The sequence below is a fragment of the Theropithecus gelada genome, chromosome 3 (assembly GCF_003255815.1).
Source record: "Theropithecus gelada isolate Dixy chromosome 3, Tgel_1.0, whole genome shotgun sequence".
Lineage (NCBI taxonomy): Eukaryota > Metazoa > Chordata > Mammalia > Primates > Cercopithecidae > Theropithecus > Theropithecus gelada.
The window spans coordinates 51,208,662-51,235,747 of NC_037670.1; the positions used below are offsets into that span (position 1 = coordinate 51,208,662).

A 27,086-nucleotide genomic window follows, 5' to 3' on the forward strand; every position below is an offset into this window, starting at 1 on the left:
TCCTGGGTGTGCAGGGTCCCCCCGGGTCCACACACGGCTCCTGGGTGTGCAGGGTCCCCCCGGGTCTACACACGACTCCTGGGTGTGCAGGGTACCCCCGGGTCTACACACAGCCCTCGGGCGTGCAGGGTCCCCCCCGGGTCTACACACAGCCCTCAGGCATGCAGGGTCCACCCGGGTCTACACACGGCTCCTGGGTGTGCAGGGTCCCCCCCGGGTCTACACACAGCCCTCGGGCATGCAGGGTGCCCCCCCGGGTCTACACACAGCCCTCGGGCATGCAGGGTCCACCCGGGTCTACACACGGCTCCTGGGTGTGCAGGGTCCCCCCGGGTCTACACACGGCTCCTGGGTGTGCAGGGTCCACCGGGATCTACACACGGCTCCTGGGTGTGCAGGGTCCTCCCCCGGGTCTACACACAGCCCTCGGGCGTGCAGGGTCCCCCCCCCGGGTCTACACATGGCTCCTGGGTGTGCAGGGTCCCCCCAGGTCTACACACGGCTCCTGGGCAGGCAGGGTCCCCCCCAGGGTCTACATACAGCCCTCGGGCGTGCAGGGTCTCCCCAGATCTACACACGGCTCCTGGGTGTGCAGGGTCCCCCCGGGTCTACACACGGCTCCTGGGCAGGCAGGGTGCCCCCCAGGGTCTACATACAGTCCTTAGGTGTGCATGGCCCTACAGGCTACACACAGGCCTCACCGGGAGTCTCTTCAGGGCAAGCTTTGCTGGTGTCCTCACCGTCCCATGAGAAGCCAGAGGCTCTGAGAGCCACACGGACCACAAGCTCCTGCGCGGGAGACCCCAGAGAGCCTAGGGCTTCTCCATGGGGCCCACGGGACCTGCCCTGCTCATAGTCGCCAGATTTCAGAATCCGTCTGTAAAGCACTTGCTGCTAGGCCCAACTCAGAGGGGGCCTCAACACCCTGCCCATTTCAGAGATGGACAAAGAAGGGTGGGGGATGGGAAGCGGTCTGGCTGGGCCTCAGTGCTGTGGTAGCCACGGCCCTTGGTGGGGCAGACTCGGCACAGGGTGCCCCTGGGAGCAAGGAGCAGGATGAGAGGGGCCACAAAGGGAAATCAGGAATCAAGGAAGATGCTGCTTAATCAGAGTTGAGAGCAGCATAATTCCCTCTAAATCAGAAAATAAATCTTCACTCCCCACTCCCCAAAGTATATAAAATATTAGAGGACTTTTTATAGCTGTAATCAAAAGCCTCCTATCTCCAGCCACTGCGGGCCTAGCTAATGAGAGGGGTTTGCTAATGATACAAGGATGGCCCAAGAAATCTCTCCCTGCGATATTAATTGCATTTAAAGAAGAAACCATGAATTGTACTTATGCTTACTAATTAGTACGGGTTTGCTAATTAATAAGAAAGTCAGAGTGCCTTTGTCTTGTCATTGGCAATTAACTAAAGATTTAACTTTTTCTTTTTTCTCTCTTTTCTCCTTTCCTAAATAACAAAATGACTTTGGGTTGGAAAATAGCGGGTAAAGGAGCTGCAGGCTGGGAGACAGGACGGGTACCAGGGCCACGTCCCAGACCATTGTGGACAGAAGGCGTGAGCGACGCAGTCAGCCCTGCCTGGAATATGGCTTCTCCACACAAGCCCTGAGGGTGCAGACCACCTAGGCCCCAGCCTTTCCAGGAACAGGGGAGCCCCTTCCCCAGACAGCAACCACTGCCAAGCCAGTCACAGGGAACTGGGTGGGAGAGGCCTCAGAGCTAGAACCAGGGGTGACTCCAGCCATCCCAGCTCAGGGCGAGCTCCCGCTCTGGTTCCTCCACCACAAAATGAAAAGGGAGTCAGGCTGTCCCACAGCCCAGAGACCCCTTCAGACAGGACCATGCGCCTGCACCTATAATCCCCGGGGAAGAAGCCAGGACAGTGAGGGCTCCGGGTCACACGGAGAAGGGGCGACCTGGAGCCCAGGGCTGCAGAGCCCAGTGAGGTGGTGGGGGGCAGGGGAGGGAGGCTACTGGCATTCAGGCATGCCTGGCAGGGGCCAGCGCCAACCACGGTGCCTGTGGCCCCCTTGCCTGGCACTGCTCTCCCCAGTACCTCCTCTGAAGGGCTCTGCATGGCAAGAGGGGCACAGAGCCAACGAGACCCCTCCTCTCATCCCTCGGGAGCCCATCTGGAGGGCCTATGGCTCCAAACAAAGGATGGGGGCCAGGAACAGGAGCTCAACCCGGGGAGGGGTAAAATCACGATCCTGCTTGGGGGCAATCCTCCCACCACCAAATTCGAAGTCCAATGCTGCAGCTTGGGGCCCAGGCATTAGAGCTTAAACACTGCTAGGTACAATGAATAAGGAACAGAAACTCTATGGGCTAAAAAAGAAAAAACACAGGTTGAAAAGCAGCCAAACCTCCAGCCCAGCGCTGTACCAAGTGCTCCTCACAGTCCCTTGACCAGACCCAGAGATCCAGGGAAGCCAGCACTCCAGAGGCGGCCACACCTACCCCGCCCGAAGGCCCAAGACCAGTTTCCAGCTCCCTCCCCACGAAAGAGGCCTGGAGTGAGCGGTTCCTCCAAAACCACCTGCAGCCGGAGAAGGGCCGGTGCCCGGGCCAAGGTGCAGCTGGAGAAGGGCCAACGCCCGGGCCAAGGTGCCAGCTCCGAGGCATCCATGCCTCTGTTGGATGTGGGGAGTCCATGCTCCAGAGCAGCTGTGGGCACCAGGCAGGTGGCTCAGCCATAATGCTGAGGGCTTGGCCTGCGCTCAGACAACTCCATTTCTAACCCTCCTGGCCTCCTGCACACGCGGAAGCGTGGCTTCCGGGCACGTTTCAATTCAGGCCAACAGTGAGGCAGCCGGCGTGATGACACACAGAACACCAGGGTCTCCACAGGGCATCTTCAGATGGGAGCATCCCTCCTCAAACAGCACCCACCCCACCCCAGGCTGCTCCAGAGGCAACAGGAAAAGGGACCTCACTGAAGCGTCCAGAAAGCTCAGTCACTGAGAAGGAAGCACCGACAGAGGAAAGCCCTGGGCACGCCCCCCACCAACCCCCTGCCAACCTCCCACACAGGCGGAAGAGGGTCCTGTCATCCTTCCTGAACACCTGCACTCAGGGGAACCAGACCCCAAGTCCACAGAGCCCCCTAACCCGCTCACTGCCAGACACCAGACCCCACAGTCCACAGAGCCCCCCAACCCACTCACTGATGGACACCAGACCCCACAGTCCACAGAGCCCCCCAACCCACTCACTGATGGACACCAGACCCCACAGTCCACAGAGCCCCCCAACCCACTCACTGATGGACACCAGACCCCACAGTCCACAGAGCCCCCCAACCCACTCACTGATGGACACCAGACCCCACAGTCCACAGAGCCCCCCAACCCACTCACTGATGGACACCAGACCCCACAGTCCACAGAGCCCCCTAACCCGCTCACTGATGGACACCAGACCCCACAGTCCACAGAGCCCCCTAACCCACTCACTGAAGCAGGAGCATCTTTCAGGCCTGCCCTGAGCCGTCTCAGATGAAGGCAGAGGAATGGAAACTGAGTCTCAGATCTGCCATTAAACAATACAGTTATGATGCGTTCCCCTGCAAATTCCATCAGCGGTGAAAGCTCACAGCAGAACACAGGGAGGAAAATAAACAAAACAATAGCCCCCCAGTATTTCTACAGCCTGAAGAGAAACATGGTTCATACTCCAATTTTAAAACCCAGACCCAAGAAAGGCCTGTCCTGGAGCCCCCAACAGCCTGCTTTTCCTTCCGCTGAGCCAAGTGTCACATCCCCGCCTCCCTCCCTCCACCGTGCTCCCCTGGCAAACCTGCCCGGGCGAACCCCCATTCCCCAGCGACTGTGTCTGCCGGGAAGCACCTGAGCGTGGCAGACAGAAGCCTGCCGCCCAACCTGGCTCCAAGTTTACACCACAAACCTCAGCGGGACTGCTGGGACTCTCACAGGCCAGTCCACCTCATGCCCACTTCAGGAAGAGACAGGAAGCTCCAGCAACCTGCTGGTCCCCGTCCACTTCAATGCCCCTCTACTGCCCCAGCCCTACCTCACGCCCGTCACTACAGCGAGGCTCCCATCAGCATAAACCGCTCTCCCACTGCCCGTCAGGTGAAACAAATCTCCCTCCGGCTCCAGGCCCAGCCCCTGAGCAGGCCCTTCTGTGCCTTCCCTCTCTTTAATGAACCGCCGGCTGCAGGGCCCAGGGTAATCCTCTGTTCTCCTTCTGGGTCCTCTCTGCAGTCTGACTGTCCCCTGAAAACACTTCCTTCTCCAGGGCTCTGTGAATGGACCTGCCCTCCACGGAGTCCCAAAACTCATGGCGCTCCCCAAGACTAGATGCCAGGACGCTGGAACGCCCCGAAGAGGCTTGAGCCTCCGGTTCTGACTTCTCTGCTACCTACTCATTCCCGACAATTGAAATACCATGCAGAGCGGATGGGCACCTCTGACCCCAGGGCACTGACTCAAAGCCTCCAGCCCTGTGCACCCAACGTGTGGCAGGCATGAGACTCCCACACTTCACCCCCAACTCCCCGCCCCATACCATTAGCCTACCCAGGGCAGAATGCTGAAGCCATCCTCGATTCCTGGCCCTCATACTCTCTACCTCACCCCCATCTCCCTTCAACACAGCCGACTCGGACCACACCTCCGCACTCCACTGCAGTCCTAGGCCAGGGCACCTGTGTCTCCCAGCCCGGCCAGCCCCAGCCCTGCCAGTTCCCACCCCCTGCGGCCCTACACAGAGCAGCCAGGCATCCTTTATGAATGGACACCAGGTTGCGTCATCACCTACTCCACCCACGAAACCACAGCCCTGCCGTGACCACACGGGGCCCACAAGGTCAGACTACCAACCACCATGGGCCCTGCTTCTGTCACCCCGAACCTCGCTGTTGGGTCCCGGGCCCTGCCTGCCCCGCTACTCCCACCACCAACAGTCGGGTCCCCCAGGCTTGGCTCAGGACGCTCTGCAGAACGGCCCCGGGAAACTGTGGCGCCTGCGTTTGCCACCACCGGAAGTTCTGTCCTTCACTCTCCTATGGGCCACTGACTGCTCACTCGGCAACAGTGTGCCTCCAGAGGGCAGGAGCCTGTGTTGCTGGCTGCTGCATCCCCAGCACCGAGAGGAATGTCCTTAAGCAGCTGCTGAGTGAACAGCGACTGTTCTGGAGCCTCAAGGCAGCTGTCACCAGCCCGCCTGGCCTTGGTCCTGCGGATGCCGGCTCTGCCCAGACCCAGACCCGTGCGGTGCCCTGCTGCTGCCTCTCTGTGCCACTGGTAGCTTCTTCCAGGGTCTCGGCAGACAACCCTCGCCCATTCCCAGCCTAGGCCCTGGTGCCTGTACCTCTCAAGAGGGTGATTTCCGACCCCATTCGACCCTGCCCTATGGGAAGGGCCTGTAACCATGGCCACAGCCACAATCGCCACAGGCTGTGCAGCCGGCCCCAGAATCTGTCAAGCGATGAACCCTCGGCACACCCCTGCCAGGTGGAGGCCCTGAGAGCCAGGACACCAGCTCCCAGTCACGAGCTGGCAAGCAAGGACGCCCAGATGGGAGCCTCGACCTGGGCTGCAGGCCCTGGGGTCCGTACAATGCTGACAGCCGCTCCGCCTGCGACCCAGGCCAGCCTGACGCGTGGCCTGGGACAGAATATGCAGCCACACGCACGCACGCATGCCCCAGGGCTGTCCGTGTCCTTCACAGACATGGCCAAGGCCAGGGCAGCATGGACAGAACCTATACTTTGTTTAGGCCAAAACGCTTCAGAAGCAAAGCCCATTTGTTCCCTACGACAGTGGGCGGCTTTTTAACACTGGAGGTCCGGAAACCAGGAGAGCCTGCCTGGCGCCCCACGGCCCACACTGTGGCCCCACCCAGGCTCGGAGGCAGCCAAACCAGCGAGAGTGGGGCCGATGTGGGCTGAGGAGAAAACAGCTTAAAAGCACACCTGCCACATTCACAGACGGCAGAGAAGCACTCACTGGAGACGTCCCTCTCTCGGTCAGGACCCATGCTGAGTGACGCCCGAGCCCCAGCTGAGGCACTGTCCCACTAGGGACTCGGGTCCTGTGCGGTCAGGACAGGGGTCCACGAAGCCACAGCACCGATGCCTAGCTCGCTACAGACCCCTCGCGGGCTCGCACACCTGCTTTGCCTCTGACACCGCGGCCTCGTGCGGCAAACATGTCACTGCCCCCTTGCCACAAACACGGTGGTGGGGCCCGAGGGGCTGTGCTCTGCCCAGGCGTGCGCCACCTGTCACTGGTAGAGATGAGAGTCAGGCTTCTCACACACCCTTCCCCCCTCAACACAGCTTCCAACGACAGAGGAGGCAGCCATGCACTGGTGCCTGCCGCCTAAGGGCTTACGGGGACAGGCGTCCCTGCCCAGACCCAGGGTCCAGGTGTCCTGAATCCCAGCCACTCCTGTGTCTGACTCACCATGTCTGCTCTTTGTTTCTGGCCTCCCAGCTCCTCCAGGGCCTGCGACAGCTGAGCCTGCAAGACAAGACAGGATTCGGCCTGAGACTGGGTGGGCCAGGACCCATTTCTAGGACTGCGGGGAACACAAACCCCACTACCCTGCAGCCTCCACTCCCTATGGAGCAACGGGACCCAGGAGCTGGGCAGTGGGCAGCCAGAGGGTGGGCGGGGCCAGCAGAGCCACTCCGTGAGGCCCAGAGCCAACTGATGGAGACAGAGATAGAGCGGGCACAGGGTGGCCAGAGGAGTGTCAGGGGCCAGTGTGGCCGCCTCACGAGGCCCAGAGCCCACTGATGGAGATGGAGACCGAGTGGGCTGCGGGAGGCTTGACAGAACCGAGGTCCATTCTAAAAACCTCTCTCAGGAAACTGACTGTGAATAGGGGGGCCAGGGGTGGGCCCAAGAGGGACTGTGGAATTGGGGAAAGACGGAGGGAAAGGTTCAGCATGGGACTTTCGATCAGAGGGACTCAATTCACTCTCCCTGGCAGGCTCAAGCTTAAAGAACAGAATCAGGTGACTTTCCTGGCAGAGGCCCCACCTCAGAGCATCTCCGCCGCCATAGCCACCCCCAAGCAGGACCCCGACCCAGGCGGGAAGGGTCTCCTGCCCCCACACACTCCCCAAAGGGCACAAGGCTTGACCCCACAGTAAGGGTACAAAAGCCAGCAATGAAAAGCCAGCCACCTCCTCCTCACAGGCCTCATGGAACAGCAAGGCTGGGCCTTGTTGTGGTGCTGGGACATCAGCAGTCCGGCTTCCTGCTGGGGACAGTGACCCTGCACCCACGACCTGCACGGTGCACGGGGCTCAGGACCTCGGAGACCCCTGCCCTGGGCCCCTGCCCCTGCGGTTCCTGCCTTCCCCCACATCCTCTGCCTCTGCCCCTTCCTGACTCTTCCCACGACCCCGCTTGGCTCCCCACAGCCCCCACCACCTAAACACACTGTGGCTCTGTCCTAGAACCCAGGAAGAAGGGCCAGGCAGGGGGCCTTGTGAGACCCCCCAGGCCACAGCACAGAGCAACCCAGGAAGAAGGGCCAGGCAGGGGGTCTTGTGAGACCCCCCAGGCCACAGCACAGAGGAACCCAGGAAGAAGGGCCAGGCAGGGGGCCTTGTGAGACCCCCCAGGCCACAGTACACACGAAAGGCCGGGAAGGAGATGGAGGACCAGCCTAGGAGTGAGGCAGGAGGCTGTGGTGGGATGTGGGATCTGCAGGGTAGAGGCCCAGCAGGCCTGAGGATGAGGGGGAATCGAGAGGCAGGCAGAGGCCTGGCCCAGCGGCAACTACAAACCACTGGGCAAGTCACCAGGAGAGACCAAGGCGGGGAGGCATGTGTGTGTGCGTGTATGCAAGTGTGGGTATGTATACGCACACCTGTGTGTGGCATGTGCACATGTGGCAGGGATGGGGGAAGTATGTTTGGAGAAACAGAAAACGAGGCACTGCAGCCCCTGGGGACACAGCCTGGGGAACGTGGCTGAGGCAACAGCCGATAATCCTCAGCCTGTCCACTCTGCAGACCATGGGCCCCCAAGCTCCCCTACAGGCCCAGCCAGAGCCAGGTTCTGGACTTCCCATGGGCCATCCTGGTGCCCACTGGTTCTGGACACCACAACAGAGTCAAACCCAGGCTCCAGATGCTCCCATGGAGGCTGCAGGTGTGAGCACCTGAGCCCCCCAAGCCTCTGGTGTGGTGCCCCACTCAGTGGGGCACCCGAGCGACTCCCATTGCCCACCACCCCTGTGCAATGCCTGTGGGTGAAGGGAAGGCCTTGAGCTCTGCCCACCACTAGCCCCGCCTGGCACCCTCACATTGCCCGGCCTTGAGCTCTGCCCACCACCAGCCCTGCCTGGCACCCTCACATTGCCCCAAGGAGGCCCTGGAGCCCGCCCAGCCGCTGTCATCAGGAGGCACGTGGCCGTGGTCACGCTGGGCTGTGTGGACCGCACACTGGAAAGCTTGGTGCCTCAGGGCCTGGGAGCAGCACACTGCCCTCCTCACAGCCAGCTGAACCCTAGATAATCCGGCCACTGCTGGGGTCACCAGCAGTTGGGACTGGGAATGGCAGATGGAAGAGGGACATCCACCAATCTGGGCCTAGATACGACGCACTTCACCGAGCTGCAGCCCCAGGCATTTCTAGGGACACAGGGAGCCGGGTCAGGGCATCCGGAGCACCCCATATCCCTGGGCAGAGCCTCAGCACGTGGGAGACAGTCACCGTCCACATTCATGCTCTCCTCACGCAGCCCTATACCCCGCCCAGGTCTACCCGCATCCACAAGCTACCAGGCCAGAGACCATCCCAAACACGGGGGAAGACAACAGGTGCTGAGCTGACCTGGGCAGCGAGAAGCACCCATGAGAGCTGCCCGCACCCCTGGCAAGGCTCTGAGCTGGCCTGGGCAGCGAGAAGCACCCGTTAGAGCCGCCCACACCCCCTGCAGCCTGGCCATGTCTGCCACGCCTGGCACACTGTCCTGGGCACACAGGCGGCTGGCACCGTGGACACCAGCCTCAGGTGAGGCACATCGTCATCCCCATTTACATCAGTCCACGCGGCAACCTCGCAAGGTCAAAGGCACTTCACAGGTGCAGCTTGGAAGAGGCGGGGACGTCCGGAAGCAGCAGGGCTGGGAGCCGTGTGTGAGTCCCGGGCCCACCCCACTCTCCCATGCCTCCCAACACAGCATCACTGCAGGGTGGAGCGATGACCACGGTGGCCAGCCCAGGGACCTGCTGAGGCCAGGCAGGCCACGGCAACCTCAGCCTTCACAGCCTCCGGTGCCAGGCGGGTAGGCCTCAGGTATCTCCAGAAGGTTTCACGAGGTTTCTGTGAGGACAGCACTAGTAACGTGTGCCTGAAGACAAGTTCATTCACATTCATTCACAGGTGGCTCACAGCCTGAGGCCAAGGCGTCCACCTCTGTACCAGCCCCATCAGCCCAGCACTTCCGTCAATGGCTGGAAAAAAAAAAACGCATGCATCTGAAATCCTCACATGACCCAGGGCCTAGAAACAGAGACCAGTGAGATTTCTGAGATATCCTCAAAGCCAGAGTCACTCGCGAAAGGTGACTGAGCCGCGGAGCCCTGCACTCAGACTCGTACACTGGTCTCGGGTACCTGGGCAGGGCCTGCTTGGAGCAGCTCCCAAAAGAGTGCAGCCCCAGGACGGGGCCGGGAGGCCAACTGCACGGCCAGTTCACACGCCTGCCTGGCGCTGAGCAGGGCCCTGGGTTCAGGAAGGCAGATGTCAACAAGCTGAGTGCTCCCCAGGAGGCAACCAAGACAGCAATGGGCATCACAGGAGCCACCCAGCCATGAAGAGAGACGGCTTCCAGACAGTGAGAGCCACCTTTCACCGAAGACTGAACACACAAGTGTCGCTCAGGCTGCAGTGAGACATCCACAGGGTCCTGTGTGACCCGTGAGGTTCTGTGTCTTCGCCTGCACTGGGTGGTTACACACGCACTCACTCTGTCGTCCGACAGACTGAAAACTTACCATGTGTGCATTTTGGTGTATTGTGTTATATTTCCATTAAAACATATACTCTAGCACCCTGGCGGACGAATTAGGGAGGAAAAGGAGGACGGTTCTGCTACCATAAAGAGAAATGGTTTCAGCCAGGCATGGGGCTCATGCCTGCGAGACCATCACTTAGGGAGGCCAAGGCAGGAGAACTGCTTGTGGTTAGGAGTTCGAGACCAGCCTGGACAACATACAGAGATCCTGTTTCTACAAAAAATTTAAAAATCAGCTGGGCGTGGTAGCACACGACTGTGGTCCCAGCTACTCAGGGAGCTGAGGCAGGAGGATCTCTTGAGACCAAGAGGTTGAGGCTGCAGTGAGCCTTGACTGTGCCACTGCACTTTAGCCTGGGCAACAGAGTGACACACTGTGTCAAAAAAACAAACACAAAGATGTAAAACAAAATGAAACAAGGTTGTTTGTAACCTGCCAAATCTTCCCAAACGGACAGCCAAATGGGACATCGCACAAGCCTGAGTCAGAGGTGACTCCCGGCGGAGGGTTCTCAGCAGAGCAGCCACCGGACAGAAGCTCAGCAGGCAGAGGGGCCAGAGCGTGAAATGGAGCGCACGCTCCACAGGCATGGAGATGGGGAGTGGCAGGGAGGCAGGAGGGAGCTCAGGTCTGGCTTACAGACATTCCGCAGCACAAGGTTTGTGGGTGCAGGACACCTCAGCCACCTCTCACTCATAACCTGAAAAGACACAGGTGGGTGCTCCTAAGAACAGGAACGTGGAGAGAACACAGAGAAGGCCCTGTTGTCACTCAAGGAAACGCACTGCTGTTTGTAGCTCAAACAGGGTAAGTGGTCAGACATGAAGTTTCCGAGTAACAAAAAATGTTTTACATGAGAGAGGGTGTGGACAGGGCAGGAGTGAGTCGGGAGAACGGAGGTAGCTGTGGCCTGGGGGGTCGGCCACACTGCGTGCCTGTCCTGGGCCTCCCTGGTGTGACAGGTTCTGTCGAGGGAGGGCAGCACCGAGGAGCATTTGGTCAACGTCCACTCCTCCCTCACCTTATCGTTTCAAGAAAACGGCTGAAGAAAGAAAAGCAAAGGAAACACTGAAACCCACACGGCCCAGCACAGGAGACACGGGACATCACTAAACCCACACGGCCCAGCACAGGAGACACGGGACATCACTAAACCCACACGGCCCAGCACAGGAGAGGCGAGGCAGGACATTAGGGTCCCAAGAGACCCAAGACAACGCGCTCTGTGTGCGCAGAGGAGGCCCCCAGATGGGGCACCAGGAAGCTTTGGGGGACAGGCTCTCATGGGCCCCAAATGCTCTAGAACTTCTCCTTCTGGACAAGCTGGAAGAACTAGCACAGACGTACCCTCCTGCCTCAGTCACCAGAAACCAGACACACATTAGGAACCGTGGGATTCCGGTGAGGGAGAGCAGGCAGCTCAGAGCTCAGAGTTGCAGGAAGGGACGGGGTGAGTCCCCCAGGACCCAGGCCGGGGCAGCGCCATAGACAGAGCCCAGCAGTCCTGCCGGGTGAGGAGAGAGGAATGGGAGCTCCAGGAGGCAGAGGTGGGCAGCTGGGCCTGGCAGGCCAGCACCAGACAGAAGGAAGGGACCTAAACAGCGGCCACCAGATAAGAGGCGCCGAGGTGGAGAACATGGGAAATGCTGGGCACGTCGGTCACTGGAGACACAAAGATTTAAGTGAAACGTGCTGCCCCGCTGGATCCAGATACCAAAGCAGACAGTGCCATAGCGGAGAGCTCTCCCAGCTCTGGTGCCATCGGCCTGGGCGAGAACATGTCACTGGACCCCACATGTTGCCATGGTACGGCCACTTGGGAAGAGTTTGGCGATGTTTTAAAAAGTTAGGGCCCGGCCCGGGGGCTCACGCTTGGAATCCCAGCACTTTGGAAGGCCAAGGCGGGAGGACCACCTGAGGTCAGGAGTTTGAGACCAGCCTGGCCAACATGGTGGGCCTGGGGGCTCCACCCAGTCACCCAGGGAGTAAGAGGTGTGTGTGTCCCCCGAAGGTGGCTGGGCAGCCCCCCAGTCTCTCCTAAAAATACAAAAATTAGCCGGGTGTGGTGGTGCACACCCATAGTCCCAGCTACTCAGGATGCTGAGGCAGGAGAATCAGTTGAACCCGGGAAGTAGAGGCTGCAGTGAGCCGAGATCACGTCACTACACTCCAGCCCAGGTGACAGAGCGAGACTCTGCCCCCACCCTGTCTCCCCCCAAAAAAAAGTTAAAGCCCACACTCCTACTCCTAGATGCAGAGCCCAAAGGAATGGAAACCCACATTCACAGGAAGTCTGGCACGCAGATACTCACAGCAGCTCTGTCCCTAACTGGCAAGAACAGGAAACCACCCTCGTATGGACCAGCAGTTGAACAGACAGACCATTTTGGTAGAATCTCAAGACAGGGAATTACTTTGTAATAAAAGTAAATGAGCTGCTGATACAACGTTGATGTGTCTCCAAAGCACTGTGCAGTCAGCAATGACAGATGCAGCAACTGTGGGACTCCATTTACATGAAGTTCCAAGAAAGCCCGAAACAACAGGCCCCAGACCGGTGGCCTCCACGAGCTGGGGGTGGAAAGAAACTGTCAACATGGATCAAATCACACAGATAAACTTGGGGGATTTTACTGAGTATAAATTATATTTCAATAAAGCTGCCTTTAAAACGTGGAATCCCCAGAGCTCGGGGAGGACCACACTCACAAGGGCGAGGAGCTGGCACGGCCCGAGTGTGCGCTGGAGAGGAGCTCCCGCAGGGCCTCAGACAGCGCAACTTCAGGCTGGTCTTGGGAGGGTTCCTCCAGGAACCCGCGTCTGTGACAGAGGCAGTGGGTGGGCAGCAGAGCGCCCCCTGTGGAAACACCCTGGGCCTTGCACTGTGGCACTGACTGTGGGGCTGCCCAGCCACCTTCGGGGACACAGACACCTCTCACTCCCTGGGTGAGCGGGTGGAGCCCCCAGGGCCTGGCCACAGTGTCCTCACCTCGGAGACAAGAGCTCCCCAAGCTCAGGCTGGCTCTGCAAGGCAGTGGGAGGTGCAGCCTGTGCTGACGCGGGGACAGTGGGATGGAGAGAGGGCTTCCCAAGGCCCGGGGCTGGGGCTAGGCTGACGGCTGGGAAGACCAGATGCCAAGGCTCCTGAGGGCAGGCCAGGCAATTCCCCAGCCTCAGCCCCTCCTCCACAGCCCACCCCGGGCTGGGTGCAGACACACAGGAAGCTCAGGTGGGAACACGGCTCCACCCCAAACAGCGTCAGACGTGGTGCTCAGGTTCCCCAGAAGAGACTAAGCCCACTCAGAGCCAAGCTTCAGGGGCACACGCCAGGGAGCACTGAGGGGTGCGGAGGCTGTGGGGACCCGGGCACCAAGTGACCACAGAGCTGCCTCCACCCGAGCGGCTGAAGGGTCAAACACAGCTCTTCCTGGGTGGGACCACGTGTCCTGGGTGGCTACGTGTGCTCAGACACGAGCCGCAAGCCCTGGCGCCCTCGGCACCACCAAGGTGCCGCACAGAGGCCTTGGCCGGGCTATTTTTATCCTGAGGTGAGAAGTTGCTGCCTGTGATCCAACACTCCTGCCAGCCAGGACATGGCAGAAAACGGCTATGACAGGGGGCCACAGACCCCAGCGGCCACAGGACAGCTGGGCTGGGGAGGACTGGGGGGCACCAGGCACAGACCCTGCACACAGTGCAAAGGCTGGAGCCGGGGGAAGGCAGCCCCACCCATAGTCAACGGTCACGTGGAAAAGGATGGGACGGAAGCTCAGGCCTCCACCTTCCTGGCCAGGTCTCCTGGTGGCATGTGACACAATGTGAAGAAGCAGGAGGCAGCACACCACAGGGTCCCCACAGGGCTTCCCAGGCCACAGCCCCAGCACCTGCTCTCAGGTGAGGCTGTACACAGAAGCTCTCTCCTTGCATGGAGCCCTGAGGATGGCTGTGAGCCCAGCGCTGGCCACAGAGCACGACAGGCAGGCAGCGCACCGTCAGGGGCCAGGATATGGGGTGGACGCCCGCCCTGAGGGATGCTCTGAGGGTGGCAGCAGGTCCTCCCGTGGTGGAGAGGACAGAGCCTGCCCTGGGCTTATTCCTCACGCACAACAAGGTCGGCTCCTGCGCAGGGCAGCGGTGCTCAAAGTGTGTGCTGTGTGTGCTGTCTGGGGTGGCACCGGCATGTCACAGGGAGCCCGGATCAGCGCAGTTCTGTACTGCACAGACGCCCCGTTCTGGGAATGGAGCCAGCACCTCGCGATTCCCACTAAGGACCTGTGGCCACACAGCAGAGGCTCCCACAGCCCAGACTCCAGGGCGATTTCCATAAACCCCTTGGTCCACTCTTCTTAAGTACACTGTCTGATTTTTAACTGTTTCAAGTGTTTTTTTTTTTTTTTTTTTTTTTTTGGCTCTATCTCTGCTTTGTACAGTACAGTCATTTCACGTTCTTTCGGTGCAGGAAACAGATCATCAATCATCAATACACTCACAGGTATCGGGCCTGGTGAACAGCCTGAGGCCCTGAAGACCAGGCTCTCCGCGGCCCTCCTGGAGCCAAACCACCCGCGGCAGCCAAGTGACAGCACTGCAGAGCTGCCCGAGCCTCTGGGAGGCCACGGGGAGGAAGGGAAGCGGAAACACCGTGACGGCCACTTCCACCTAAATTGTCAGGATCCACTTCAGAGTCACTGCAACCTGAAACGGGGATTCTCCACATACCTCCACACGGCCAGCAGTGCAGTAATCCGTTTTAATTAAATAAATTGGAAACACAAATCAGGCCGATGTGTTGAATCAAGGTGGCGTGCACTGCGTATTTATAGCTCCGTCCACAGAGGACTCCTGACACACGCTACCAGCTCCTGCAGCCACTTTATTAAATGGAATAAATAACACCGTGCAAGATGGCAAAACTTCACCAGACGGGTCTGGGGTTCTCCCAACTCAACACTGTTTCCTGCAAGGTCTCTGCTGGAATGAAAACATGGTCCAGATGAGAACGGACTGGTGTCCGGCTGAGCTGACGGGGACGGACTGGCGTGCCCGGCTGAGCAGACGGGGACGGACTGGTGTGTCCGGCTGAGCAGATGGGGACGGACTGGTGTCCGGCTGAGCAGATGGGGACGGACTGGCGTCCGGCTTAGCTAACAGGTGGGTGGAAGGGAACCACGCTTGGAGTGATGCCGCGTCCTCCCGCCAGCAACTACCCCATGCCCACCTGGCCGTCAGGTAGCAGATCCTCACCTGCCCCGAGAGGCGCCTTCCCCAGGGGCACGCCCAGTGCTGGGCAAGCTTCCAGGGAAGGCTTGCGGGGCCCGAAGTCAGAGGACATAGGAACGTGTCAGGGGACAGAGAGGTGAACAGAGGCCAAGGGAGAGGGAAAGATGGAGACAGGAACTATCAGACAGACGTGCAGAGGACACAAAGAAAACCAAGAAGGGAAAACGAGACGGGAAACAAAAAGAAAAACCAGGTGGAGGCAGCAGGGAAAGCGGGAGGCGGGGGGCTGGGGAGCAGTACCTGAGCCACACGGGGTCAGGAGCTCTCCCTGGCTGGGGGGATGGCGGCGCCCCCACTCCCTGACTGTGGGGAGAACAGGAGATGGGCCCCCTCACAGAAACCAACAGCCAGAGACAGGCGGCATGTACAGAGTCTCCAGAGCAGCCCCTTGGCCCTCCACGGGCACATCCCTGGCTTGGGCTGGCATCCCTGCCCCAGGGGCTCCCTGTGCACGGAGGGCACAGCCACCATTGCCACACTTCACGTGCAGCCGCGCCCCAACCTTCCCTGGGGCATGGCGCTCCTGCTGGGCCCCCACCTTCACCTTGCAAACGTGCTTAGTTCCCAGAGTTGGGGCCACGTTCTCCCAAACTTGCACCACCTCCATGGGGAGGGCCAAGAGCTGGGGCGCCCCCAGCAGATGCTCCCCCAAGGCAGGAACCCAGCCCAGGAGCTGCCGGCACCCCCAGCCTCCTGCCCAACTGTCACTTCACAGAAAGGCAGGGCAGAGGCTCCACAGGTGACCTGGTCCCGCTGCGGCGGAAGGGCGAGGACGCCTCTCCCAGGCTCCTGGGAGGAGAGGGCTGACGCGGAGGTGCCCTCTCTGATGAGGCAAGGCATCAGGTCACGCTGTCATGCAGGATGTGGTGGTGGCTGCTCCACAGACCCCAGAGAGCAGTGGCACCTGCACAGGCTCAGGGAGCAGCCACAGGCCCTGAAGACCTCTCTGGGATCTGTGCCAGCAGCCGAGACCATGGTTATCTGCATCAACGCAGACACGGGCCAGTGCGGTGGGGTGCTGGGGGGAGTCTGCGGGTGCTGGCGTGCTTCTGGAGGGACTCAGGGGGATGGGCAGAGGGGGCTGTGAGGGCTCAGGGGAGGACCAGCCATGTGAACTCCTGCAGTGAGGACTAGTCAGTGCTGGTAGAGTCCAACCCTGCTCCGGTCTGCTGGGCCCAACTCCTCCACGTGCCTGATTCTCCTGAAACCCCAGGAGAGACTGAGAGGAAGGGGAGTAACCTGCCCCACCATGGGAAGGGAGGGGCAGGGTCCCCAGTGTACATCCCACCAGCAGGGTGAGGGCCGAGGCTCCAAGCTGCCCGGCAAGGGGGTAAGCACGGTGCCCAAACAGTGCCAGTATCTGGTCAATGAGTCCTGAGGTCCCTGACAGCCCTGATCGCCTCATCACACAAAACACCAGACATCAGAACCAGGACGCTGGATGTGCCCACCCCAGGCCTGTGATGAGCCAATCACAGTGCAGAGGGCAAACACAGGCTGGAGAAATCACTCAACGTGAAAAACGCTGGGGACGGCAGAAGGGGTCAGAGACCCTCCCCACAAATCTCTCTTCATTAATACTTCACAGGGAGCCAAGAGTGTTGGAATCAAACTGCTATTAACGCGCTTAGGGTTATGACAGCTCCCAGGTGCAGCCGGAGCTAGCCTTTCCCGTGAGGACCGAAGGTCTGTGTGCGGCCCTCAGCAGCGGGCCCTGCACGCACAGGGTGGCTGGACACAGAAAGGAAAGCCAGGAGCGGGAAGGAGGAGGATGGACGGAGGGGGCCGGGCATGAGAAGAACACACCAGGGGGCAGTACCAGTGCCTAAGGGTGGTCCCAGACCCACGGTTCACTCTCGCCACGTGTGGTGGTGAAGGCTCACCCCATAGGTGGGGACACAGCATAGCCCTAGGGCCCTTTGGTGTGGCCTACATGTGAGCAAGGGGTAGGGAGTGTATGCAGGCCCCAGGCCTGGACCTGTCATTCTCGCCACATGCCATCCCCAGTGTCTGAGCCTCTGTGCCCGCGCCCCCTCTAAACCACTGAACCATCTGCCAAGCAACTTTCTAGATGCAGTCTGACGACCTCCTCCTCCCATCTTCCCTGATCAGCCGCCGGGACGGCCATGCAGCGTGGCTCCCTGAGACCCTCCATTACAATCATTTCTCCAGAAACTCAGCTCCTCCTAACATCCTACGTGAATTATGTTTGTTCATTAAATGTCTCCCCTGCCCAGCAGCTCAGCTCCAGGGGCCAGACGCTGTCGGACATTCCCTGACACAGGGCCCGGCCTGCTGTGTGTGCTCGGCAGCCTGGCCGGAAGGTGGCTGTGGTCACACCTGTGAGCCTGGCTCTCCACTGGTGGACCCAGGTCATCTTACAGCTGGTCACTGGATGAATGAGGAACGGACACAGCAGCCTATGACAGGGCGACAGGCCACACCGATGCCCTCATCTGCATCTCCATTTCACCGCAGTCTCCACCACCAAGGCCCAACCCAGACACAATGAGCCCTGAGACCAACAAGCTCACAGAGCTCGGCTGTGCCCGTAGACACTGCAGGCCCAGGCCCTCCAAGACATGGCCTGGCGGTGTCACACACCAGCTCGGTGACCTGGGCATGTCCTTTGACTGCCCCAGGCCTGGATTTTCTCGTGAGCAAAATTCAGGTCACAACAGCACCCACTCCGCAGGATATGGTGACAGTGAGACTGAGTAGTCAGGTAAAGGGCCACGCAGAGCTGAACAGCAAGGCACCCGGCGGCGTGTGCCAATGAGGCCAGAAGACCCTGGCATGTAGCCCACCACGCCCAGGTGGGGCTGTGCCGTGCCCAAGGAGAAATGGTGCAAACCTTGAGAGGAGAACACGGGCCCTTCAAACTCTAGGCTGGGAATGGTGTGCTGGGAGCCCCTGGCCTGGGGAGTGTGGACAGGGAGTGTGGACGTGGTCTCCGCCCAGGCCCTACGATCCCCAGCTCCTTCCTCCCACTGCACAGGTGAGAGTTCTTCAGAGCTAGACAAGGGAACAGAGTGTCACGGTGGCCCACGGGGCAGGGAAAAGGCAGAAGCCAAGGCTGAGGCCACCTCTCTTGGGAGGACCCTGGAGCCAGGAGAGGGATGCAGGCTGCAGGAAGGAGGAACCCCTCTACCAGTTCCGCAGCGAGCTGGGCAGCCCTGGGCCTCATGCCCTGCCTGTCAGGCCCCAGCAGAGCCTCCCCAGCAGCGGGGACCAGAGCCCTGGCAACAACTCTGAGCACCTGGAGACCAGGTCTCCTCAGCAGATGCCCCTCACGGGGGAAGGACCTTGAGTGCCCCTTTGACAGGCACCATGAGGGGTCCCAACCCGTCAAAGGGGCACTGTCTGTGTGTCATCTGCCTGCAGGCTGGGGCCACCTGGGACACCCTGACAGCTGAGGACGCTGCAGGTGCCATCATGAGAATTAACATGGATCCACGTGCAGAGGAAGCAGCCCGTGGACACCCTCCCTGACGGATGCCTGCCGGCCGGCAACTAAGAAAACAGGGACCAGACCTCCAACCCCCTCCCAGCTCTGCCAAGGCCCACCAGGGAGAAGGCCCACCAAGGGGAAGGCCCACCCGGCAACGTGAGCCCCATGCCCGCGGCCCCGCACCTCCATCTCGGCGCTGTGGCTGTGCACCTTCTGCACCATATCCTCTGCCTCCCGCATGCGCCGTGTCAGCTGGGGTGAGTACTCGGCCGAGGTCAGCTCGCTGTCGTAGGACCCCAGGATGGCCCGCATGCCGTCCCGCTCCTGTGGACATAGAGGGCAGCTGGTTAGGACCCGGGGCGGGGGATGAGGTAACGATGGAGACGGCTCAGGGAAGGCCCCATGAGAGCTGCGTCATGTGGGAGGCTCCCTCGTGAGGACCCAGGCCAGCACCCAGAGCCCACTCACCAAGGTGAAGAGGGCCCCGGAGCTTGGCGCCCCCAGACCCAGTAAAGGCCAGCAGCCCCAGCTTCGCCCCGGCTCCCGTTCTGACCATGTCAGGCCTTTACTGCGGCGGGCATGGGCTCCACCTCGTACCAGCAGTATGGCTACGGGGTGGGCTGGGAGCAGCGGCCTCTGCCCCTGTGGACACAGCACACGCAGGGCGAGGGTGCACAGTGGGCAGAAGCCCAGGTTCCCCACCCCAGCCTGTTCTATTGGGTCTGCATGACTCCTCTAAGTCCCAGTGACACTGGGCCCAGGGAAACGACAATGCGCAGGCCCAGAGCTGGGTGAGTCCTCCTCTTCCTGGGACCTCTGCCCCAACCTGCCGAGGGAGGAGACACAGTGTGCACCAGAAAGCTGCCCGTTCCAATGGGACGGGCAACCCATCGCTCATCCAACCACCCAGGGCTCTCGGGAAGGCCGAGTCCTTACTTTTCAGATCTGGGCTTGCTAGCTCCTTATCTTCCCACAGAGCTCCCAGGATGTCTGAGGCTGCACGCAGGCCCCCACACAGCAGCCAGGTCCAGCAGAGCTCAGCTTCCTGGGATGACACTGACCACAGTGTCAGGGCTGATTCTTAGAGCCGGGCAGAAACCCCTGCTCAGTTGTGTCCTGCCTGACACGCTGACAGCAAGTCAGCCAATCAGGAGTCCCAGGAGCCGTGTGCTGCCTCCGGACCTGGTGGGATCCCATGGCTTGGGAACTGAGCTGCTAGGACAGCCCCACAAAGGACATGCCACTGCGGGGAAGCGTGGTCTTCCCTCTGGCCTCCCGCTGCCTGCACTCCCTGCTCCAGGTGCGGGCCTCAGCCACGGTCCCCAGACCCTTATGGCCTCAGACGCCGAGTCTGGATGGAGCCGATTCCAGGCGCAGGCTGGGGACCTCTTCCCGCCTGCCCGCCCTGCGGGAGCCCACATGATCAGGGAGCCAGTCCTTCAGACGCCCAGGTGTGCTGGAGGGCAGCCTCCAGATCTTCACAGGCATCCGGATGCCCTGGGCGTAGATTCAGGGCGGGCCTGGGAATCTGCCTTCTAACAGGCGCCCCAGGGACATCTAACTGATGCTCTCAGTAGTCTCTGCTGGGGCTCTGCCCCATTCTTGAGAGACGGGATGAGGATGCTGGGGTACCAGAGCCCAGGAAGAAGCAGACAGGTAGCTACGAGATGCAGGTTCAAGCCCCAGCTCTGTCCTGAGGCCAGCTATTCAAGCTCCCTCCCCAAGTCTCAGTTCCTTCGTTGATAAGATGGGAAACAGGGCAGCCGTGAAGACTGATGCTATCAGGAATGAACTGTCCAGCCAGCTGCCCTGGAAACAACCAGTGCTCAGAAAGCAAGAGCAAGAACCTCACAAACCCGGGAGATGGTCTCCACTGGCCCATGCCCCTTCCCAACACACATGCTGGGCAAACGGCCAATGCTTCAGCCCAGCCCTGCACCACCACACTGTGTCGCGGCCAGCATGCTTCTCACCAGGTGAGGGCAGGGGAGCTGTGGGGACTGCCCCCACCAGTACTGGCTGAAAAGGCAAATTCATGGCCCTGATAGAGACTGGCTCAATCAGGCAGCCTGGGGAGCAAGACCCCCACCCAGAAACGGAGTCCACAAAACTACCAGGGTCCTTTCCATGCCGCCTCCTGAGTCTGCACATACACAAGCTGAGCCCCTGCCCAGGCCCCTCCCTGCTCTCAGGAGAGACCGACCCAGTGCTCCCCAGCACTGATGACTGCCTGAGCCCCTGCCAGGCCTCTGTCCATCCTCCAGAGGTGAGGAGGGCGAGGCTGCGGGGGCTGAGGAAACCCCGGCCTGCTCTCTCAGAAGCCCCTGGAGCTCAGGCCGCCACATCTGGGGCTCTCCTGCCATCTCCTGAGCCGGGGACACAGTTGCCACCCTGGTGTGGACTTTATAACTAGTTGATGACAAAAAATTCAAAATTCAATAAGTGAGAAATTAAAGTTACAAATCCAACTGGAACGGGTCACATATCTGTGGAAAATTTGTTTGCACAGGGAGGTTTATCGCGTGTCATAATCTTATTGAAATCCTATATCTTCCCATTGACTTTTATCGTTTCAAGCCAGTTACCGGAGTTGTCAGTACCAACATGCGGACGCCGCGCAAGGCCAGGGCGGGGGACTTCCCTTGGTAAACAACCTGTAATCGTCTCCTTTATTGATCAGTAAATCTCTGAGAGCTTCCCTTCGTGACGGCTCTCTCCAGCATAACTCCAGGCTAGCACTGGCTGGCACAGAAGAAAAGTATTAGAAAGTTTGTTGTTTGTACCCTTCCAAGAAACTGTTTTGTCACCGGGAGTGAACGAGCAGGCACGGTGTGGGTGACTTGCTACGGCTTTTTAACAGCTGACTCCATTTGTGGGCAAGTCCACTTCATTTCCACCTCAACAAATGCGGTGATTAACCGCTGAACAAACAGGAGGCTGGCAGTGCTGACAGGGCCTCCCAGACTCATTCAAGAAGCACACAGCAGAGTTACACTGTCCACAGGCTGCTCCTCCTTGGATACAGAGATGTCCTGGTTCTAAGGAATAGAATGTGCTCATCATGTAACGAACGGCCACGTGAAGAGAATGTGAGCAGTCGGCATCACCCGGCAGAAGTCAGCTGAGGACGGGGCCTCGGCACCCTGGATACACCGGCCGACGGGGGCCGGGAGGAGTGTCAGTAGAGGGCGGCTCCGCCCCAGCCTGCAATTATTGGGCAGAGGGGCTGCTCACCCAGGGAAGCTGCAGGAAGGATCTGGGCGCCCTGTGAGGCAGCGGTGGGGAAGGGCACTCCAATCAGAGGGAACCGCGTGAGTAGGCACCCAGAGGACCCTTGCAAAAGAGCGACAGAGATAATGACGCTCATCCCCTCATCAGTGGGTGCTCCAGCGTGCTAATTACCACGGAGCTTTTGAGTACAGGCCCCAAGCACACCGACGACTCCCACGGGAGAACAGATCCCCACAGACGCTGAGAACGTCACAGCAGGGGCCAGGGCACCTGGGCAGCAGGGGCTAAGACAGTGGGCAGAACAGGGCCCAGTGCCCTTGGAGGAAGAAACCCAGGGCACAGCCTTGGGCCTGGGCTTGGGAAGGGCAGGGGAGAGCAGAGCAGCAAGGCCAGGAAGCCGAGACAGAGACCAGGGCTGCCCGTGGCGAGAGCACCCGCAGGAGCGGGAGACTGCAGGAGGCCGGCCCTGTCGGAGGTGCTGCGGGCAGGGGGAGATGTGGATGGAGGCACCACAGGGGGCAGAGACCAGCCCCGTGGCCCCCAAGCAGCGGTCACTTGAGGTGTGCATCCCCAGGCCAGCTCCCAAGTCAAACCCAACACACACACCCAACACAGCCCACATCCTACCAGGACACTAACTAGCTGTGTGACCTTGGGAAAAATAATGAGCCTCTCTGAGTCTCAGGACACTCAACCATAAAGCAGAGGGCAGAGAGCACCTCAGGCTCACTGTGAAGTTCAAATGCAGCACGGCACAGAAAACCAGGCACACAGAACCTGCACACACGGGCGATGAATGCACGGCAGCCACAGTCGTCACTGATGTCCTCACTGCCGTCTACCTGGTTCTTCCACTATGACTGCACCTGCTCGTGAAAGATGACCAGGAGAGTAGGCAGGTGGGGCAAGCATCTCCTGCACAAAGGGGACAGCCTCTGGCCATGGCCACGCCTGGTGAGGCAGGCACCCAGCACTGCCTAAGCCCACACCATGGGCACAGAGGACTTCCCTCCTGGGAGTCAGCGGCAGCCTGAAGGGGCTGTGAGAGGCAGACAGGCGGCTTCACACGCACAGACCCCTCTTCAGAACCCCTGAACCAACCCCCACTTTCCAGAGAAGCCCAGAGGTGAGATGAGTACCTCGTGGCCCCTCCAATGAAGCAGCAGCCCCTCAGCCATCTTCTTCCTCCCTCACCCAGCCTCTGCCGCCCACTCCCACCCGGCCTCCATGGCCAGTGCTGTGGGGCCTGCCTCCCTCCCTCCGCCCCCTCTAGCCCAAGGCCGAGGCCGTTCTGCAAGGGCTCCAAGAGTGCTCTGCACATGCGACATTCTCTGCAGGGCCTCTTCCCAAGCCCATCCCACCTCAGCTCAGCCACCTCCACCCAACTCTTAGTCACTCCACAACTTCTCCTTTTTTTAGAAAAGGAAATGTATGATCATAAATAGCTGAAAAGTCCTGTTCTAATTACCTCTCCTGACGCATGGAGTCACCACAAGAAACTGAATAGATTCAGGCGGGAATGCGGGGCTGCAGACGCGGCTCTGCCCACCGACACCAGCACCCTCTCCTCGCTGCCGCCTGCCTCCCCAGAGTCTTCTGCCCACTCTTTCCCCAGACCCCCAGTCACCAGCCTGGACAGGTCTGCTGTGACCCCAGCAGCAAGATCGCCCCAGCCCAGGAGAAGGCCCTGGTGGGAGGGAGGCTGGGAGAGGCAGGAGACCTCTCTCTGAACCCCTCATCCCAGCTAGTCATTTCCCAAATGAGCAGGACTCCGGCGTCTGTGGGGTCCCTCGAGAACATGATGACAGGCGAAAGCGGCAGTAACAAGCACCTCGAAGGACCCACGCGGGTCAGAGAGTCCTGAGCTCCGATCTCATACAGACCAGCTGTGCGCCCTTAGGCAAGGGACCTAACCTCTCTGAACCCACCCTGCTTGTATAAAATGGGGACATGACTACCCCAAAGGGTGCTTAAAGGTGCACCAGGATTAATAAGTACATGGAAACAGCACCCGTCAACAGGAAGGGCAGCAGGGAGGGTCACTTGCGGCCACAGAGGTTGGGGGTGGGGGTCGAGCTGGCTGGCCCAGCCCCAGCCACCCCCCACGCAAGGCCACGCCTCGCCTCGCCTCCCCCACGCAAGGCCATGCCTTGACACGGTGCTGAGTGCACATGAGGTGGCGTCCCTGTGCTCGGCCCACACCTGCTCCCGGGCCGGATGCCCTGGCCGCCCCCAACCAACCCCAGAACGCTTTGTCTCCTGTCTTTCCCTCGCTTCTCTTTCCTGGGCCTGCTGCCCCTAACAAGGTTTTTTTTCTGACAACTGACTGTTTTCAATTATGATTCACTCAGGCAGATTTTAATTGGTGACATCAGCACAGCATGCTAATGCTACATATGACTTAAGCACACGTTACCTCATTTGATCTTCAAAACTGCCAGGCAGGCACGGAGCTGAGGGAAGAGGACTCAGTGGCTGCGAGCTGTTGTGTCTGCCCCACCGCTGAGACCACGGAGGGGCAGAGCCCCAGCCGGTGCTGCAAACAGAGGAGCCGCCCAGGCTGCAACCCTGCAGTCATGGGGTCAGCGCCCAGCCCGGGGAGGCAGCGCCATGGACAACCTCACTGGTGAGACCACTGGAAGTAGCTCTCCATGACTGGGGGCACTAAGCCCCGCTCTGGGCAGCTGGAAGGAGGAACTCATGAGGCCCGAGATTGCTATCCACAGCCCCAACGTGACCCTGGCACTCCCATCAAGGCGGGCACCCGGACCTGGACCCAGCACCTTGCGGCCCCACCCTCACCTTCCTTCAGCTCTAACCCTGCAGTTCCCAGCAGCCTTCAGAGGCCAGCACGCCATGGGCACAGGGCAGCTGTGACACTGAGCTGCAGGGGAACGCCCGGACCTGACATCATGGGAACAAGCTAGAGCAGAACACCATGAGGACCTCACCCCAGTGAAAGCAAAGCCAGTTCCCTGGGGTCCTCTCTCACCTGCCCGGGCTGCCCAGGTACCTGGAGTCTAGGGGCCTCCTGGGAGGGAGGCTGACCCGGTGGCTGCGGGCAGAGACAAAGGAAAGAAAACATCGGACGGACTTCAGGCTCTGGTTAGAAACACGTGCAAGACAGGAGAAACTTCATCTGAGACGACAGCCTAAGTAAAAAGAATACTTTTTTTTTTTTAAGACAAGGTCTTGCTCTGTCATCTAGGCTACAGTGCAGTGGCACAATCTCAAGAATGAAGAATTTAGAAGAAAACGTATTAATTTAATGCTTAGAGTAGAAAGACTAAAACTGAAAGTAGCAAGCTAAGTAACCAACATAAAAAATGAAAAAAATAAAACAACATATGCAGAAAGTCTAGGAATAAAAATAAAGATGAGAGCATAAATGAGTAAATGTAAAAACAGGTCCACAGAAACTTCCCATACTAACATGCACTGAGGAGAAAGCAATGAAAACAAAAGAAGAGGCGATCTAAGAACAGTGGGATGACCGTGAAGGTGGAACCTACTCACCACAGGAAAACCAGAAGGAGAAGGAGGCGAGGAGAGAACACAGGAGGTATCTGCCGTGATAATGGCTGAGATTTGTCGAAACTAAATCCCAGATCCAGGAAACTCAGAGAACATCAAGCAGGAAAAATACCAAAAACTTCACACTTAGCCATATCATATCCAACTGCAGAAAATGAGACACCCTGAGCAGAGGGAGCCCTGCATTACCAACCAAGAGAGTAAGAAATGGATCAGACCTCCCAACCGAAGCCACTCAAGCAGCAGAGAGGGGACGGAGGTATCCAAATATTGAAACAAAACAGCACCAGCCTGGAATTCTGCATCCAGCAAGATGATCTTCCGTGAGGAAAGGAGAAAGAAAAACTCTCGGCGGGGCACAGTGGCTCACGCTTGTAATCTCAGCACTTTGGGAGGCCGAGGCAGGCAGATGGTCTGGCGTCAGAGGAGTCTGAGACCATCCTGGACAATATGGCGAAACCTCGTCTCTACTGAAAGTACAATAATTAGCTGGGCTTGGTAATGGGTGCCTGTAATCCCAGCTACTCGGGAGGCTGAGGCAGGAGAATCGCTTGAACCCAGGAAGCGGAGGCTGCAGTGAGCCAAGATCGCACCACTGCACTCCAGCCTGGGCAACAGAGCGAGACTCTGTCTCAAACAAACAAACAAACAAAAAACACTCTCTTAGACAAACAAAAACTGGGGGAGATTCGTCATTGGCAGCCCTGGCCCCTGTAAGCAGTATAAGGTGGATCCTCCAGAGAAGCCAATGAGAGGTCAGAAGCTCAGACCTATGTGGAAAGACAGAGCAGAGAAGTAACAAATAAAGGAAAAATAAAATCTACTTTATTTATCATTTTTTTTTTGAGACAGAGTCTCACTCTGTTGCCCAGGCTGGAGTGCAGTGGTGTGATCATAGCTCACTGCAACCTCTGCCTCTCGGGCTCAAGTGATCCTCCCACCTCAGCCTCCCAAGTTGCTGGGACTGCAGGTGTGGGCCACTGAGCCTAGCTTACTTTCCTTAGTCTTGTTGATCTAATGGACAATTGTTCAAAGTATAAGAGCAGCAATGTGTTGGCTGACGATGGCGCAGGGATAGGTGAAATGAGGCAGCAGGTGGCACGGGAGGCGAGGGGAACGGGCGTGCTGTGCGGGAGGCGCCCACACTGCCTGTGACCCGGTCAAAGGCCATCTGACCATGGGCTTAGATTCGTGCTAAATGCATGCTGCAAACCCTAGGGTAATTCTGTGCTTGGCTCATGCCTGTAATCCCAGCACTTCGGGAGGCTGAGGCAGGTAGGTCACCTGAGGTCAGGAGTTCAAGACCAGCCTGGCCAACATGGCAAGACCCTGTCTCTACTAAAAATACAAAAATCAGCTGGATGTGATGCAAGATCACGTCACTGCAATTCAGCCTGGGCAACAAGAGCGAAACGCCATCTCAGGAAAAAAAAAAAAAAAGAATAATTCTGTGCTAACAGAATTAAAAAATTAAATCATATAACATGCTCAGTTAAAACCAAACAAAGCAGATAAAGAAGAGAAGATTTTAAAAAAAGGAAGAACAAGTGCCCCAATAAAAAAGAGTAACAAACA

General features: G+C 59.1%; 1 protein-coding gene across 4 annotated transcripts in view; it reads right to left on the minus strand.

Annotated features, from left to right (window-relative positions):
- The window catches only part of MAD1L1 (mitotic arrest deficient 1 like 1), a 414,534-nt gene that overhangs the window by 179,605 nt on the left and 207,843 nt on the right, over nt 1-27,086 (minus strand). For all 4 annotated transcript variants that reach the window (XM_025378819.1, XM_025378817.1, XM_025378816.1 and 1 more), the window contains 2 exons: nt 18,930-19,070; nt 6,441-6,497 (listed from right to left, as the gene is read on the minus strand). In XM_025378819.1, coding sequence (XP_025234604.1) covers nt 6,441-6,497; nt 18,930-19,070 — 198 coding nt within the window. The remainder of the gene's footprint in view (nt 1-6,440; nt 6,498-18,929; nt 19,071-27,086) is intronic.